Below are 19,300 nucleotides of genomic sequence, written 5' to 3' on the forward strand. Positions count from 1 at the left end.
CAACTACCCTTACAAATTAGAACAGCCAATTTGCTTTTAGTTAAAAGAACAAAACAAAAGGTTTATTTTTCCTCTACTCTTGCAAAAAATATGCCCTCATTGTAGAGACTCTCCTTTCTTCCTGTTTCAGTGGCAGAAATAAAATCTTCATCAGGCACAGAGATAGCAATACAAACTTCACAAAACGATTTTAACATTTCCCAATTTCAACCAAAACTTGGAAAAAGTTTTGACCTAAGTTCTGCTCTAACTTGATTATTAAAACTCACCTCCTCTTCTCGATGGTACTCAGAGATGAGGTTGAAAGGGACAGTGTAGAGGGTACTGGACATTACACCGAAGAGGGAACATAAGACCAATGTAGAGTAAACATTGGGGAACAGTCCAATAAATCCAGTTCCTAGCCCAAAGAGTAAATATCCAACAAAGTACAGGCCCTTTAGCCCAATATAGGGTAGAAGTGCTTTCTGGAGGTCTGTAAAAAGAGATGGAAAAAAAAAGTTGTCAGCACTAAGTATGACTTTATGTGATTTTTACACATTTGAATGTTTATTAAGAGAAGTGTGGGGGTTTTTTTCCCCCCAGAATCATACTTACCTAGGTGGATGCAGCATCGGCGCGATGATGCAATTGTCACCCGGCGCCTCTGCACTCAGAACCGAGCAATCAAACATTACAGACGGCTCGGTTCTCACAGCTCCCTGAGCAGAGAGCTGCTTACTGTCAGTCAGCGGCCCTCCGCTCTGCCCCCCCCCCCCCCCCACAACGCTCACTGGAGTGCTGAGCTGTGGAGGGGCAGGGAGCATCAGTCCATGCACCTGGTGGATCCAGACTTTGTCGTGATGATGCGGTGTCTGGACGGATTCCTGTGACGTCAGCAGAGAACGTACTTCAGCCCACTCTCTGCTGAAAATGGGTCACAGGAGCGCAAAACGAATTGCACTCCTGTGACCCATAGGAGAAGCCCAGCCAAACAAGCTCAGGCTGGACTTCTCCTTTAACCACTTCAGCCCCGGAAGGATTTCCCCTCTTCCTGACCAAGCCCTTTTTGCGATACGGCACTGTGTCGCTTTAACAGACAATTGCGCGATCATGCGACGTTGTACCCAAACAAAATTGACATCTATTTTTTCCCACAAACAGCTTTCTTTTGGGGGTATTTGATCACCTCTGCGGTTTTTATTTTTTGCGTTACACACAAAAATTTCTTCCTCAGTTTAGGCCAATATGTATTCTTCTACATATTTTTGGTAAACAAAATCGTAATAATTAAGCATATATTGATTGGTTTGCCAAAAGTTATCGCGTCTACAAAATAGGGGATAGTTTTATGGCATTTTTATTATTAATTTTTATCGTGACTGCGACATTGCAGCAGACAGATCGGACACTTTTGACACTATTTTGGGACCATTGACATTTATACAGGGATCGGTGCTATAAAATTGCACTGATTACTGGGTAAAATGTCACTGGCATGGAAGTGGTTAAACACTAGGGGGCGATCAAGGGGTTAAGTGTGTTCCCTCAGCGTGTTCTAACTGTAGGGGGGATGGGCTCACTAGAACATGACAGAGATCACTGCTCTCGATCACTGGGAGCAGAAGATCCCTGTCATGTTGCGGAGCAGAACAGGGAAATGCCTTGTTTACATAGGCATCTCCCCATTCTGCCTCTCTGTGTCATGATCGCGGGCCACCGGCAGACAGAGGCCGTGGGCACGCTAGCCGCCGATGACGGCGTGACGCATGGGTACGTCGTTTTGCGCACCCGTGCCACTTTGCCGACGTATACCGGTCAGCAAGTGGTTAAAAGGGTCAGTTCAGCTTTACAAAAAAACTGCCTATGCAGGTAAGAGACGTCTGTAGATAAAAACGAACTGTGCAGCTTTGACTAAAGATAAATCATGCTCTTACTATAGGTGTAGGACATTTACGTACCTCTCAAAGCCTGGCCAAAAAATGGCATTGTTAGAATTTTCCCCTCCCCCCCAAAAAAACAAACAGATGCTCAACATAGTATCATTATATACAGTGTCATAATATAGTATCTGTGATACAGGGTCTTTAAATCAAATGCACCAAAATAATGGTTTCCCTCAATACTGGATATATGACAACTGCAGCTGTAGTGCAGACCCCCGTTAGGCCCAGCTGATTTGCCTCAGGTTCTCTTCTCCTTCAGGTACACAGGGTAGCCAGGCGCAGAACAGCTCAGTCTCACAATGCAAAGACCAGGCAAGGGGGTGTCTTTGTGCTACTGTCTACAGGGTAACTTCCCTCTTGCCAAGTACTAGTAGAGTAGACTCTCCTGGGACTCCAGCAACAGGAAGGTCCCAATACAGCAGCACTGGAGCAATTTCTCAGGAGGTTAAAGCAGTGGACAGTCAATATAATCTTACATCCAGGCCTAAGCCTACAATCTACCCGTATACTTGGATACCTCCACGCAATATCGGCAAGACATTTCACCTGTGAATCTGCAGGCCAGATCCTCAGTGAACCCTCCTTGATCCAGCTCTATTTCTAGCAACTTACTGAGCTGGGACCTCGATGAGCTCCTGCAGACTTCAGCTAAACTGCCCAGAAAGGCAGCAGCCCCTCAGGCTGGGATTTTCTCCTCCTGGACAAGAAGCCCCAAAAACCATGTATGCCTTCCTCAGCCACCTAGTGAGCATTCTCCCCCCTGGGATTGGTTGAAAGCACATAACTATTCAGGCCAAGGATCTGCCTCTTCCAACCCACTACATTCTAGAATCCACTAGAAGGCTGGCAGAAGTGGTTGAGCCTGCAGCCAGTGGGACCTAGAGCAGGCAAAAATAAAATCACACACCGCTCTGATGTTTACAGAGGAGCCCAAAAAAAATAGGATTCACCTGAGCCTCTCTAGCAACCTATTCTAGGAGGGTGCTACACGGCATGAATGTCAAAAATAAAGTTACTTCACATTCTTTCAATCTGCAACACAGCACTGATCTCGATTTAAATTCAATTGAGTCACTTTAAAACATCTTTGAGGTGGTGTATTTTGCCATGCATTTTCTTATGACCACAATCAGTGCATGTGATCTGGGCTCTTCTGGAACTACAGCAGGAAACCGTAGGTTCACTTTAAGAAAACCCAGCCCAGAATCTATCAAATCTCTCTGTCAAGATGGATCATTGCATGGATGGAGATTAAAAGCTTTCTTTCAATCCAAGTCAAGATCAAAGAGTGTGCTTTGTAAGATGTGTATGCTGAAAAGGACTTCAGAAAGACACAATAACAAAAAATCCAAGGACAGTAATGGACAGTTAAGGACATTGAACTTTGTTCATCAGTTGTGAATGCAGGGATTAGTCCTTCCTGAGCTATTAGTTTATTTTCAGATCTCCTAACATTGGAACCCAATGATGGATTGCATTTGCTTTTGTTAAACTTTAGTGAAAATACTACTTGAAGCAGAAGAAAAGGACTACACAAAACCCCACATTTTAAATGTTGCTTCCCCATTGCTACCACGCCTTGCATACGTTTTCCTAAAATTCCTGTCTAAATTTAAAGTGGTCATATGATCACAAAGTTCTGGCTAGCCTATGTGTCCTGTGTGGCCAACAGAGCTGCAGAATCTTTTCGAATACTGACAACATTCCTACAGCATCCATAGCTCCAAGGTGTTTTTGGCCAGAAGAGGGTTCAGGCCCACCAGCAAAATCAGTAACAGAAAAAGGGAACTGAGCCAGGGAGTGAGTCTAATGATGTCTTCTTTAACCTCTTGGTCTGGGCAGTAGGGGGGGATTAAGTGCCCAGTAAGCAATTTTCAGCTTTCAGCGCTCTCACTCTTTGAATGACAATTGCATGGTCATGTAACACTGTGCCCAAATTAAATTATCATTTTATTCCCCCACAAATAGAGCTTTCTTTTGGTGGTATTTGATCACCTCTATGTTTTTTATTTTTTGTTAAAAAAAATTAAAAAAGACCAAAAATTTGGAAAACAAAAACAAAACAGTTTTATATTTTGTTATATAATTTTGCAAACAGGTAATTTTTCTCCTTCATTGATATACGCTGATGAGGCTGCACTGATGGGCACTAATATGCGGCACTGATAAGGAGGCACTGGTGGGCACTGAGAGGTGGCACAGTTGGGTGGCATTGATGGGTGGCACTGGTAGGTGACACTGATAGGCAGCATTGATAGATGGCACTGATTGGCATCACTGGTGGACAGTGATAGTTGGCACGCTTGGACATTGATGGGTGGAACTGATTGGTGGCACTGATATTCACTGGTGGGCACTGATTAATGGCACTGTTGGCACTGGCAGGCTTTACTGGTTGGCACAGATGAGGGGGCTGTGCCTCTTCCTCTACGGGACCGATGTTGCACGTTGCGAGTTATTAACAAAAGAAGCTGTATCTGAAGTTTAAGGTAAAAGCTTGCTTTAAAGAAACACCAAGAAATGTAGCAATTGAAAAATAGTTTTAAGTATGCAGTGTGAATGGGAACACATACAAACACATAAAAACACATAGGGGGAGATTTACTAAAACTGGAGAGCGAAAAAATTTAGTGCAGCTCTGCATAGAAACCAAATCGCTTCCAGGTTTTATTGTCATAGCTTAATTGAACAAGCTGAAGTTAAAAGCTGCCATGCACAGCTGCACCGGATTCCGAGTGCTCCAGATTTAGTAAATCTGCCCCATAGTGTGGGTTTTTCAAAGTCGACTGCAAAAAAACTGGAAATACATTTAATTTGTGCAATAACACCCTTCAAAACTAGTTAAAAAAAAAAAGAAAACATTCTCTGCCAAGATAAAATGATGCAAATTGATGTAGAGGAAATTGGTGTAAAATACTTACAGGAGTATAATGAGGATGAGATGGCATTGATGCACATGCCCCAGCAGCCAACCTCCACCCCCCGCTCGTAGATGAGGTAAGCAGTAGAATTATGAGGTGCGTATGGGTTTCCATGGTAAACGATCTGAAAATGAACAAACGTTGAATAAATTGACTTTTATTCAGAGATACTTTCACTTAAAAAGCAGATAACTTTTACGAAAGGAAGTACCTAGAATTGTTCCGTTATCAGTCGCCAGCATCACTGACCCCTCCTGGGAGAAACAGTGATTGGCTGAGAAAATCCATCTCCGCCAATGGACTTCAGAAATCGCTAATAAGACTGTAAACAAGACGCCTTTTTCTAAGGCCTGGTTCACATCTATGTTGCTCCGTGTGCAACATTTGCGTGGGCAAGGCAGTCTCATTCATTTGAATGAGATGCTGTGCTATTGTTTCCTGCAGTGAAAAAGTCCCTACACCTTTTTCAAAATGTGGCCGCACTGAAATCAAAATGCAAAAGCGTCATGCATTTCCACATGTGGTTTTTCAGTGCGTGAGGGTGCCATTAAGTGTTAATAGCACCACGTTTTGTGCCACAGTTTCAGGAACCTGTGCGATTTACTTGCATTCTCACACCTGCACAGATGTGAAACTAGCCTAATATTTATAGGCTCCCTTATGTTGTCTGGGTCTCTCAACATCTTCAGTGTGCAGTGCGGGAGGTCATGCAGACAAATGGGCTGTGTGCGTCAAGCTTTAGGAGACTCTGTTGCCATATCATTAATGAAAATCTTTCCTTTTACATTTTTTTTTTTTTTTTTTTTAATGCCATTTACCTGTAAAATTCTCCTTGTGTAGACATCCAGAAGCCCCGAGACTTGCTTGGATGTCTACACTAGGATCTTGGATGTGATGTCAGTAACTTCAGCAGACTCAGAGCTGTCAAGTGGCAATCTATAGTATTACACTTCACTCCTTCCCTTTGCAGCTACATAAAAAATGCTTACGTAGCATGGTGAGGGTTGGAAGAGCTGGGCCAGCACAGAAAGTAATTGGACACTCCCAGAATAGGCAATGACTACGACATGTAAGATGGGAGGGGGCTGTGCTAGGGAATACATTTTTATTTTTAAAGGCAAATTGCAAGTAAAAATATATATATTTTTTATACATAAAAGGAGTGCAAGTAAGCAGTTAAAATATTTGATTTTTCTGTGCTTTTACAGTTAAACCATGATCCTGGTACCATTCTCTTTTTTTTTTTGTACAAATCTTGTAAAAAGTGATCTAGGCAGCCTTACAATAATTTTTACAGCGCTGCTAAAGCTATTGCACTGAGTGTAATAAGCATAGGTGTGCACGGCTCATACACACGTGTGTATGCATGTGTAGTTGGCACTTTGGCCAATCAGAAAGCAGGACTGTCGCCCTGCCTCCTGATTGGCAGGGAGGAAGGCAAGTATGGAAATAGCGAAAAATAATTAGCTATCGTCACACAATTGGGTGGGATCAGGGCGCCCTGAGCCCACTCTATTTTGAAGCCTATTAGAGCCTCTGGCACTAATCAGGTACTTCAAAAAGTACCACCCCCTCCCACCCCCACCATAGGAATCCATGCGTCCGGCGTCCTGAAAGGAGCCAGGCGCATGGATGGGGGGGCGGCGTCCGTGCGCCCACAGTTGTCTCTTCATACAATTCCAGACAGGCTCAATGATGAGATCAGGGCTGTGTGTGGGACAAACCATCACTTTCGAGACTCCTTGTTCTTTACGCTGAAGATAATTCTTAATGACATTGGCTGTATGTTTGGGGTTTTTGTCCTGCTGCAGAATACATTTGGAGCCAAACACACGCCTCCTTGATGGTATGGCATGATAGATAAGTATCTGCCTGTATTTCTCAGCGCTGAGGACACCATTGATCCTGACTAAATCTCCAATTCCATTTGCAGAAATAGAGCCCCAAACTTGCAAGGGACCTACACCATGCTTCACTGTTGCCTGCAGACACTCATTGCACTGCTCTCCAGCCCTTCAGAAAACAAACTGCCTCTTGCTACAGCTGATTGTGGATTCATCATACTAGAGCACCTGCTGTAGTTTTTCAGCACCCCAGTTCCTATGTTTTCATGCATAGTTGAGTTGCTTAGCTTTGTTTCCGTGTTGGAGATATGTGTCAGGAAACTACTGTGACACATCGGGTGCAGAGACGTACACATGTGCACGATATTGCTCATGGAATGGTATTCTGGTGTGTAGGCATGCGTGAAAGAATGCACACGCACACAAGAGCATGTGTGCAGTGTTCGTTTCAATATATTTTATTTTCAAAACAAGTAAAAGATATCATGTAACATAGATATAATCAGGGTCTTGAGCTTAGAGTCGACCAACAAGGCCATATGATGAACATACAAGTACAGAAGGGTCATACATTCGTTTTACACTCATATCAAGCAAATCATACAATGTGAATCAGTCAGGGAGACCGAATAGCCAATGAGTTCTCAGTATTTAGCCAAAGTTGACACAGGCATGATGAATGGTAAGGGGAGAGGGAGGGAAGGACTCCGCCACCCCAATAGGGATCATACTGTGGCAGAGTCCCCAACACTCCCCGCCCGAGGAGAAACAGAGACAGAGTTACCCCTTCATGTGAAAAAACTCTAGTGAGGTCTCAAATGTAGAGAGGAGACAGTTGAACATTACCGGTAGCCTCTGTGCATAAGATACATTTCAAGCCTAATATAGGAGTGGCTGTAGAGTCCATATTAACGAATAAAAAAATAGGGACAATTATCTGGATTGTAAGCTGATATACATAGTAACCAAAGACATGACCTGCCTCTGGAAGATGTCTGACCTTGGCCAGGCCCATTGGATTGTAGGGCAGAGCCCAAGAACCAACAGAGCAGAGAAAAAAAAGAGGAAGAGGGTGAAAGAGAGATGAAATAGGGTTAGGGGAAGGTGAATAGGCGTCAACGGGGGGGGGGGGGGGGTGAACGAGTTGGGGTTTCTCTCGTGATTACAAAGGTTGCCCAAGGATCCCATGTGCGTTTGAACTTGTCTGAGTGGTCCAGGATTACACTCACAATCTTTTCCTGGTTCATGATCCAGGATATCTTTCTTTTAGCTAAGAGTGTTAAGACAGATGGTTGATTCCAGGCTTTGGCCAGTGTAAGCTTGGCACCCAGGATGATAAAGTAAATGAGGCGTTGTGTATCCTTGGAGGCTTCCTTCACCGGAAAGTTAAGGAACGCTATGAGGGGGGACATCTGGACAGAAATTGTAGCGATTTTGCTGATCCATGAGGCCAGAAATGACGTATTCTGGGGCATGCCCACCAAATATGGAGCATATCACCTCCTAGGTCACATCCCCGAAAACAAAGGGGTAATGTTGATGGAAACATTTTGGACAGCTTCGAGGGGACTAGGTACCACCTAGTTAGTACTTTTACACTAGCTTCCATGAGGCAGGAATTAAGGATGCCTTTATAAGATTGGGAAAAATGTCTGTGCCAGGTCTCAAGTTTCCAGTGTTGGGACAGGTCCTCCTCCCAGGCTAGCATGTAAGGTGTCTTGGATCGTGTTGAGGATAGTGCCTTGTAAATAACTGAGATTTCCCTCCTCTGCTCGCTGGCCTGATGTGCGCAGTGTTAATTGGCGCCAGACGGCCTGTTTAAAAGGATGCTCAGATCCATGCCCAGTGCTGAACAGTCTTCAGCTGTTCTGGTTTGTCCTGTTTGTATCCTGTATTATATCGGTTGCTGACCCAATTTGATATTGAACGAATTCTGTTTATGCTTCTGCTTATCCGTTCCTAACCTTGGCTTACTCTTGACCACGTCTCTGCCTGATGCTTCTGTACCTCATTGCCTGCTTGTTGTGGACCCTGATTGCTCCTCTGACTACGCCTTTGTCTCCAGTTTAGCTCTGAGTTATCCTTGCGTGCTTGCCCTAGCTGTTCCACATCCCAGCTCCAGGAGTTGCAATGTGGTCCAGCTTCAAGCCTGCTCCGACAAGCCACGCATCCAGAATCTGCGATTCCTGTTGAGTTCCCCTATAATTTTGGCTGGTCTATCCTGCATCACTGATGCCCTGCCTGACCCTTTGAGTCGACATCTCCTGTCGGCACGCATGCTCCTTCTGTCCTACCTTCAGTGGGGCCTGGGCTAAAGATACAACAGAGGCCAACCTCATCAATTCAGTCTTTTACCAGGTATGTGACAGTATGACTTTTTGGCTGCAATTCTTCCATGAAGACGTCTCCAGACAGTAGATGGGTGTACCTGGGTCCCACTGGTTTCCACCAGTTCTGTGCTGATGACGCTGCTGGACATCTTCTTATGTTGAAAGGAAGCAAGCACCTTGTGTCTGGTTGCTATGCTCAGTCTCGCCATGATGTATGACCTGTGACCTGCAACGGACTTCCACAACCTTATCTTAGTAGCAGGGTTTGGCTGTCTGTCACCCACTTTTAAGTCTCCTACACAGCTATTTCTGTTAATGACTGTTTCAACCTACATATGAAACTGATGATTAGCACCTATGTAATTTGTTAATCATACACCTGACTAATTCTACAAAAATACCTGATTGTGTGCATGTGCAAAAAGGGTGCAAGTGTAAGAATTCATGCTGGTTTGAAGCCACAGGGTAGGCACTCTAAATATTGACATAATTTGGAATTTTCTTCTGTTTGCTCACTTTTGCATTTTGTAAATTGATAAAACATTAAAAATATATATATATATTTTTGAAAGCATTCTTACTTTACAACATTTCTTTACACCTGCACAGTACTGTATATGCAAGTTTCAAGTGACCAGTAATTCTATGTTAAAGTAGAACTAAAGGCAAAACTAGATCTTATTGTACCCAAAATGTTAGCATATTAGCATTGGTCACAGTCAATTTACGAGTATTTTTTACAGCCTTGAACCTTACCTGCCCCATGTAATCTGTAAAGAATAGCATGTTGGAAAGGAATGCTGTCCAGCCAATTAGGTGACTAATACATAGGTAACGGTAGTGAGATGGCATTGTTAGCAAAGCACGAATCAGGGACTTAAGGGTCATTCGTTTCTGCACCTGAAATGTAAAATATTAAATTGAATTTAAAAAGAACAAAAACTTGAAAGGCTATTAAAATAAATATACCGGTATACACTACTCAGATACACAATGGTAAAAATTACCATCATGAAAAAAAACAAATACTGCACCAGCTTTTTTCTTAATAATCTCAAACACACTTGACTTATTAATTCTGTAGTTGGAAATTTTTGCTTCTTTAAGTTCTCTTAAACTGTCTTCCTTGTCTACAAAGAAAAAAAATGACATATCTAAAACCCTAGGGAGATGCAATATATCTAAAAAAAAATGGTTTTATAAGCCTCATTGTCAGCCATTCACACTTCTGCTCAGCATGGCATCACCCAGGTCTGCCCTGTAGAATAGAAAAAGCTTTCTTCTATCTATCAATTTATTCTACTATACCCCTGGAAAAAACAAAATTATTCCAGGGAAAGGTGACGATAGTTGTTAAGTCAAACGGATAAAAAAAAAAAAAACTTGATAATCATATACAAGCTTCCATTCTAACATTAATATTTAATGCATTATAATTTTATGTGCATTTTATTGGCAACCACAATAAGGAGCAGAAAGGACATGAAAAAGGAGAAAGAAGAAAGAAGACAGAAGAAAGAAGAAGAACAAGGAGAAGGAGGAAAAGGACAAGGAAAAGAAGGAGAAAAAGGAAACGGAGAGGGAAAGGAATGGCGAATGAAGAGGAAATAAACGAAAAATAAAAAGAAAGCAGAAAAGAAAAAGAAAGAAAGCAAAAGGAGGTGAGGGGAGAAGAGGCAAGGGCCAGCAGAAAAAAAAAAAAAAAAAAAGGATTTTTAAACCAGAAATGTTGGCTTACTGAAAAGTAAGCCCATGTACAGTATAGTATGCACTCAATACTTAGTCGAGGCTCCTTTTGCATGTATTACTGCATCAATGCAGCGTGGCATGGAGGTGATCAGCCTGTGGCACTGCTGAGGTGTTATGGAAGCCAAGGTTGCTTTGCTAGCAGCCTTCAGCTGGTATTTATATGGGCACTAACTCCACTCATGACATCCCTAAGGGAGGGATTACTCTATAAGGGGAGCTAACACCTGTCTACAACTTTCCCCTTACTATGGCATGCTGGCAACAGAGCCATCTAGTGGCAAGCAAGCTAACTGCATCAGCTTACAAGCCTCCCTAGAGGGGAATAAGACCACAATAAAAACTGGACAGGGGTATTAATTGTTCATTATTCTATCAAAAAGAAAAATAGTTTTGGCTTTAAATACACCTTCATCCTACCTTCCATTAATTTTTCTGTTCTGTAGGGGCAACTGTATGTGTTCCAGTGAGTGTGGTTAAAGACTGGGGCACATTACTGGAAGCTGCTGCTGTTTTGATCATTGCCATGTGCAGTCTGGCCTGAAATGATCAGGAGCTCAGTGCTGTTCCCGTTGTACTCTGAACAGTCTCCTGTGTAGGGCAAATTGCAAAGCCCTGCGCTGGGGAGGGAAGAGCTGTTCTGATAGAAAGAGCTACAGAGACCAGGTGGTTTCCTTTGCCAGGACCATATGGCTGTGGAGTGAACCAGCTATGAGCTCTTAATCACAACCTCATCCATTCATCAGCCATTGGGGTTTGGTGGAAGGAAGGGGGTCAGGTCTTGCATGATGAAAACATAGTCAATCCAACAAAATAGATCAGCCGTAGAGAGACTACAGGCAATACTGGTGACAAGTTCTTAGCCTTCCACATTACTTTTTTCAGGCACAGCTTCTACATTAGGGGTAGGCAACTTTTAAGAGGTGGAGATCAACTCGAACAACAAAAAACATCAAGGATCGGAGTTCAGCGCGTTTTTTTTTTTTTTTTTTTTTTTAAGAAATTAACTAGCAAGGCCTAACTAAATAGCAAAAAACTTAGAATCTAATAAAACAGGTGTCACTATAAAAATATATACCTACCTGTATGTCAGGGGTAGACAACCTTGGCCCTCCAGCTGTGGTGGAACTACAAATTCCATCATGCCTCTGCCTCTAGGAGTCATGCCTGTGATTCTCAGGGTCTTGCAATGTCTCATGGGACTGTAGTTTCACCACAGCTGGAGGTCCAAGGCTGCCTACCCCTGCTGTATGGTATAGTGATATTGATGGGTATCTAAGTATAAACTTTTGATGTATTTAATTTGGTATGGGTTGGGAATAGAATGCCCTGTTAGTGGTATACATTTTGGGTGTAGTGGGCGGACGCATCATTATTTAAGAAGCAGAGGTAAAGCCAACAGTCCAAGCTCCTGAAGACACTGCAATTTGATGATGAAACGCGTCGGAAGGGACCTCCTGTGATGGCACTTCTGCTGTTTGGAATGCATGCTGGAGGGCACAGCAGTGTTTCCTGATGTACATAGGAGATCTCTTTGTTTTAATGCAAGTGCATTTGATCTTGTTCATTGGTTCATTTCATAATAAAAAATTTTACGCTATGAGGGACTCTCCCCCTTTTTTTTTTGCTGTATATGTTGCAAACATATAAATTGTTATACAGTAAGTCCCCTACTTACGAACGATTTCCGTTCACAAGTATAACTTGTTTGTAAGTCCAACAAAGATGTTTGAAGACAAAGGCTGCGAGCGCTGATCAGTGTGTTCTGTCGGGGGGGGGGGGGATGGGGGAGTCCCCCTGTCAGAACACAATAGCACAGCTGGGGAGACCACTGCACCAACATTGCTTGCTTTGGTACGGCAATCTGTCAGTTTTTTTCTCGTTCAGCCCGCTGGGTTGAATGAAAAGAAAAACCCAAAAAACTGTGCAAGCACATGTTCACATCTTTGAAAGTTTGCAACCTGAAGGTTCATATGTAGGGGACTTACTGTATAAGAATATAAGGCAACGCCAGCAAAATACGGGATTCTGGAAAGGTGCTCATCAAGCAGGATACACCTTGGTTTTTGGTGCAACTTAACCATTGGGGATTTGGGGCACACTGGAGTTCATGAGTACAATCACTTTTTGTGACAACCAAGTCATTGTATAATGAGTGGCACAGAGCACTATCACCATTTGGACTTCATATGGTGTCTTTTTATTAATTTCAATAAGATTTATAAATGTTATATGATCTATCTTGAAAATCAGCACGGATATTAGAAGTAAGTGCTGCCTTCTCTCAGAGAGCAGAATTAGTTAAATAACTGTTTTTTTTTTTTTTTTGCTCCTTTAGGGCCTAGCTTGTTACTGTTGAGCAAAACAGAATGGAGCCTTTGAGAACATTAATAACATCTAATGTTTACATATATTACTGCTATACAGGGATTAAAAGCGTTTTTTTTTTTTTTTTTTTTTTAAAACAGACATAAAACTTTGGGGGTTGCCCAGAACAACATGGTAGAAATGGGAAAAACATAAAATGTATTTAATATGCAATTCTCCATTTTTACACTTCAAAGTTTAATAGCCTCTGGATAATTATTGTTTCACATTTTCGCACACTTCAGCATCAGGAGAGTACCGCTACTCTGTTTTTTCTGACACCTCAGCCATATAAAGGGAAATCTAAAAAGGCATAGAAGAATAAGATCCAATGATTACATGTAATCGCTTTTTTTACCATTTACCACTTGTACGCATCTCCCTGGTGAGTTGCTGAGAAAACCTCTATATGTTCCAGAATAATATTGTAAGCAGTCAAGGTAAGATAGATAGCTGCCAAAAAATAAGGCTTTAAAAATTCAAAGCTCATGCTTAAAGTGGAACTTTAGTGCCCGAAAAAAAAAAAAGAAGAATTGCCAGCAGGCAGGATTTTTGATGCAGGAGAGACAGACATACTCTGGGGGTCATTTACTATAGCGCCAAAAAATGATCCTGCAGTACCAAAAAAGAACTCTCAAAAAAGGCCAGAAAGACTTCAACTCTCAAAAAGTCAGCGCTAATGCAAATGGAAAGCAGCGCTATTGCCGGCAATAATGGCTGTCAGATCACATACAGTATGGTGGAATAGTGGAAGTCAATGGGGCTCGAACCTGCAAAATCCAAAGTTCTCACTGAAGGCTTATATGCAAGTTCTTTGCCATAAAAATTGTAAAAACCCGACGTTTTTTCGGGACCAGTGATTTTAATAATGCTTAGAGTGAAACAATAAAAATGTTATATTCCTTTAAATTTCGTAGCTGGGGGGTGTCTATAGTATGCCTGTAAAAGGGACGCATGTTTCCCGTGTTTAGAACAGTCTGACAGCAAAATGACATTTCAAAGGAAAAAAAGTCATTTAAAACTACTCGCGGCTATTAATAAATTGCCGGTCCGACAATACACATAAAAGTGGCATGGGAATTCCCCACAGGGGAACCCCGAACCAAAATTAAAAAAAAAAAAAAAAATGGCGTGGGGGGTCCCCCTAAATTCCATACCAGGCCCTTTAGGTCTGGTATGCATATTAAGGGGAACCCCGCGCCAAAATTTAAAAAAAAAACCTGAAGGGCCTGGTATGGAATTTGGGGGGACCCCACGCATTTTTTTTTAAATTTTGGTTTGGGGTTCCCCTTAATTTTCATACAAGACCCAAAGGGCCTGGTAATGGACTATGGGGGTATCCCGGGCCGTTTTTATCAATTAACTTTTATGTGTATTGTCCGAACTGACAATTCATTAATAGCCGGTGTCTTGCCGAGAAAGTTCCCCCCGGCAGATAAGGAATGAACGACTACGGAGCCGCCGAAAGTCTCCGAAGTCGAACAGCTGATCGCCATCTCTACACGGCGCCTGCGCACTACATTCTGCCTCGAGTCCAGGTTCAAGCCCCACCATCCAAGTGGACATAGAGTTAGAATAAAAATATGCCGAATGAAGCGAGGCCGTGCCTGAAGCGTGGTGAGCGAAGCGAGCCCACGAGGGGTCCTGTTACAGGCGCCCTGTACAGCTGACTCACAGGTGTTCAGCTTCGGCTATTTTCGGCGGCTCATACTGCGCAAGCGCTGCGCCTGCGCAGCACAGGGGAGTCCTTATCCGTCGGTGGGAACTTTCTCGGCAGAACACCGGCACTAGCACTTTTAAATGACTTTTTTCTTCCTTTAGAAATGTAATGTTGCTGTCAGACTGTTCTAAACACGGGAAACACACGCCACTTTACAGGCATACTATAGACACCCCCCAGGTACGAAATTTAAAGGAATATTACACTTTTATTGTTTCACTTTAAGCATTAAAATCACTGCTCCTGAAAAAAGCCATTTTTAAAACTTTTTTTGCATTGATACATGTCCCCTGGGGCAGGACACGGGTCCCCAAACACTTTTTATGACAATAACTTGCATATTAACCTTTAAAATTAGCACTTTTGATTATTTGTGTTCGTGTCCCATAGACTTGTGTCCCATAGAATTTTTTGTCTGTTCGCATGTTCTGCTGCGAACCGAACAGGGGGGATGTTCGGCCCATCCCTAGTTATCATTGAAAATAATGGGGTACAACTTGTCAAGCAACTCGGAGGTCCAAAGTCACCCAACTGTGAAACAAGTCATATATATTTTGATAGAAAGGAGCTCTCATTTACATCAGCAGAACAAATGCAGGAAGTGATGTGTGCACATGGGCCAGAAGCAAAAGTGTGGGGATGCCAAACAAATCAATGAACCCCACCCACACCAAATCTAACTACCACATCCACCCCACAATGATTAAGCACAAGTACATATCATACCCTTATCCGGAAAATGAGCAGCACCTCCTCTTTGCTAAAGAGGGACCTCGCCATGTCCACCTAGATGGAGATCCTGACCAGCACAGGAACTTCCAGGTGATTACAATGACTTATTTCTGGGTCAGAAGGCGAAACCACACTATTTTGATCGCTGCTGTGAATATTTGATCGTAACCACAATTAGAATTTTTTTATTTTTGTTTATTTGCAGATATGCAAATTTGTATTTCTACTTATATTTAAAGGCATTCGATAAGAAATGGTGTCCCTGGGTTAGCAGCAGGTGAATGACAAAAATAAAAGGCCCAGTTTGAGCCCTGGTTCACACTGACAGAGGAAGGAAATTGTTCAGCTGAAATCACACAATTTCATTCCCGCATGTCAGTCCTGACTGCAAGGGGAGTTTCAGAGACATCTGTGCAGGTTTCTGCACTGATATCAATACAAATTGCACCCCAAAGTCGCACCAATTAAAACTGTGCAATTGTCACCAACATGTCAAATCACACAAATGTGAACTAAAAGCTGACACATACAATAATGCCTAGCCACCATCTGAATTCATTACCTGCAATTCTCCACCGCTGTTATATATAAAGATTCCACCTTTATCATTTACTTGCAGGTGTGCAGAAGCCTAGGTTTACATTGGAGCGATTTGTCATGCGATTTGAGAGATCAAATCGCATGACTATTGGCAGCAATGACACTGCTCCAATCGATGCAACACCAATTTGCTAAAGTAGTTCCTGCACTACTTTTGCCGATTTCAGGTGCGACTTCAATAGACATCCATGTATGAAGCCACACGGATGTCTATCAAGTAGTACTTGAAATCCCGCTGACTTTGCTACTTTGAAATCGTGCTACTTCAAGTGAAGTAGCGCGATTTCAAAGTAGCATCAATGTGAACCACGGCAAAGAGATTCGTTTTTTGGTGCACAAATACATATTGAAATAAAATATAAGAGACATTGCACTTTCCCAAAACCACCACCCAAAAAAACTAAAGAGAAAGAAAAGTAGAAGAAAAAAAAACACCACAACAAAGCTCAATAATGTACTTTTATTTTACCAGCAGAAAAAAAAAATGTACATTCATTTACTAGCTTCAAAAAAATTTGGACAGGATATATGGTGCTACATTTAGCAATGGGATTTTAAGGGCCCTGCTCATAGAAGCTTACAATCTAAAATTTGACATATCCTTAGAGTGGACACAGCATGCCCACATAAACCCACTTTTGATTGAAAAAAATGCACAAGAATTTCATCAAATATCCCTAGTTGGGTATTTGTCAATATGCACAATATTATTCCTTCTCCCCCACAAATCACAGCAAAAAACCTGACCTTCTCAGGCCAAACTAACCCCCCCTACTGCAGCCCTTTATATAAGAGAGGTTGTATTGTTAGCACACTGACACACCCAATAGAAGTACACAGCCACCAGTATCTTTCAATCTGTCTCTTCATGTATGTCTAAAGTGATTGCACCTGATGGGCAGGAACACATAATACTATTCTCAACTGTGTTAGCCTTTGGCTATGTGCATCATATCTCCGGACAAAGATCAAAGTCCATTTGCATCCACATAAACAAGCAACAGTTTTCTAAGCATATGTACCTGTGCAGTGTAAACCCTAAAATTTGAAATGTCCAAGTCCCTTGGCATGATTAGTGCTAATAAACATTAACATCAGTCCCTGGCTGCAGTGAGCTTCCAATATAAAGTCCAAAATTAACTTTCTTACATTGGAACCTATTTCGACAGGAGAAAAATAAAATGCCAGCGTGTCTTTGGATTGTGGTGAGAAACCCACACAGGGAGAACATCTAAACTTCAACACAAGGATTAGTATGTTGGGGAATTGAACCAACATCCCAGGTGCTGCTAGACAGAACTGCTACCCCCTTAGCCACCAGGCAGCCCCACACATGTTCTCTGCATCTCTGTGGTGTGAACCAGCCATGCTCAGTGTCACAAGCAATATACAATATACTGGCCTAAGTATTGGGATGCCTGCCTTTAAAATGCACATGAACTGTAATGGCATCCCAGTATTAGTATTGGGTTCAAAACTCATTTGGCCCACCCTTTGCAGCTATAACAGCTTCAACTCTTCTGGGAAGGCTGTCCACAAGGTTTAGGAGTGTGTCTATGATAATGTTTGACCGTTCTTCCAAGTGCATTTGTGAGGTCAGGCACTGATGTTGGATGAGAAGGCCTGACCTACAGTCTCCTCTCTAATTCATCCCCAAGGTGTTCTGTTGTGTTGAGGTTAGGACTCTGTCCAGACCAATCAAGTTCCTCCACCCCAAAATCACTCATCCATGTCTTTATGGACCTTGCTTTGTGCACTGGTCCAAATGATTTGGTGGAGGGGGGATTATGATGTGGGGTTGTTTTTCAGGGGTTGGGCTTGGCCTCTTGGTTCCAGTTAAGGGAACTCTTAAGGCGTCAGCATACCAAGACATTTTGGACAATTTCATGGTCCCAACTTTGTGGGAACAGTTTGGGGAAAGCCCCCTCCTGTTCCAACATGACTTCGCACCAGTGCACAAAGCAAGGTCCATAAAGACATGGATGAGCAAGTTTGAGGTGGAGAAACTTGACTGGCCTGCACAGAGTCCTGGCCTCAACCCGATAGAACACCCTTTGGCTGAATTAGAGACTGTGAGCCAGGCCTTCTCATCCAACATCAGTGCCTGGCCTCACAAATGCGCTTCTGGAAGAATGATCAAACATTCCCATAGACACACTAAACCTTGTGGACAGACTTCCCAGAAGCTGTTCTAATGGCAAAGGGTGGGCCAAATCAAATTTTAACCCTACAGACTAAGACTGGGCTGCCATTAAAGTTCATGTGTGTGTAAAGGCAGGCGTCCCAATACTTTTGGCTAAATAGTGCATCTGGAAAAGACTTAGCCTGAGATCACACATGTGCGGTGCAAATTGAAGCTCAGGTTTCACTGGGAATCTGTTGTTCAAAGGTGTCTCTGCATTGTAGCTGCAGATCAGTGAGCAGGAAGAGGGGGAGAGAGGGGGGAGAGAGAGGGGGGAGGGAGGGGGAGAGAGAGGGAGGAGAGGGGAGAGGGGGAGAGGGGGAGAGAGGGGGAGAGGGGGAGAGAGGGGGAGAGGGAGGGGGGAGAGGGGGAGAGGGAGGGGGGAGAGGGGGAGAGGGGGAGAGGGGGAGAGGGAGGGGGGGAGAGGGAGGGGGGGAGAGGGAGAGAGGGAGGGGGGGAGAGGGTAAGGGGGGGAGGTGTAGTGAGGAGAAGGAGAAAATCCTTGTTCAGAACGCAATGCATCTGCGAATAAGATGCATTCCCATAGGAGATAATGGGGATTGTAATTCGCACCACAATGCCCAAAAAAGGCACATGTTTTTTGTGCAATGCGCAGTGTGAATGCAACTCACATATGTGAGCCAGATACATTCAAATAAATGTATTTTAAAATGTCCTGTGAATTGGATGCGGTGTAAGCCGCATCTAATTCGCATAGGTGTGAACGGGGGCTCACAATGGTGGTGGAACCCTCCTACACATAAATACTACATTTAGACATAGTTATAGGACCTGGGAGATGAGACAACTTCTCTACATGAAGTAACATGGTTGTGATTTGAACCCATACACTCAGGGATACTAAGCAGAAGTTCTAACCTCTAAGCCACGGAGTTGCCACGTGTGAGAACCTCCTACACATAAATACACATA

General features: G+C 43.0%; 1 protein-coding gene across 1 annotated transcript in view; it reads right to left on the minus strand.

The window, feature by feature from the left end:
* The window catches only part of SLC45A2 (solute carrier family 45 member 2), a 252,368-nt gene that overhangs the window by 55,993 nt on the left and 177,075 nt on the right, over positions 1–19,300 (minus strand). The window contains exons 4-6 of the mRNA XM_073620857.1: positions 9,777–9,920; positions 4,847–4,970; positions 270–475 (exon numbers count right to left, since the gene is read on the minus strand). Of these exons, the coding sequence (XP_073476958.1) occupies positions 270–475; positions 4,847–4,970; positions 9,777–9,920 (474 nt within the window). The remainder of the gene's footprint in view (positions 1–269; positions 476–4,846; positions 4,971–9,776; positions 9,921–19,300) is intronic.

Source organism: Aquarana catesbeiana, linkage group LG01 (assembly GCF_042186555.1).
Source record: "Aquarana catesbeiana isolate 2022-GZ linkage group LG01, ASM4218655v1, whole genome shotgun sequence".
NCBI lineage: Eukaryota > Metazoa > Chordata > Amphibia > Anura > Ranidae > Aquarana > Aquarana catesbeiana.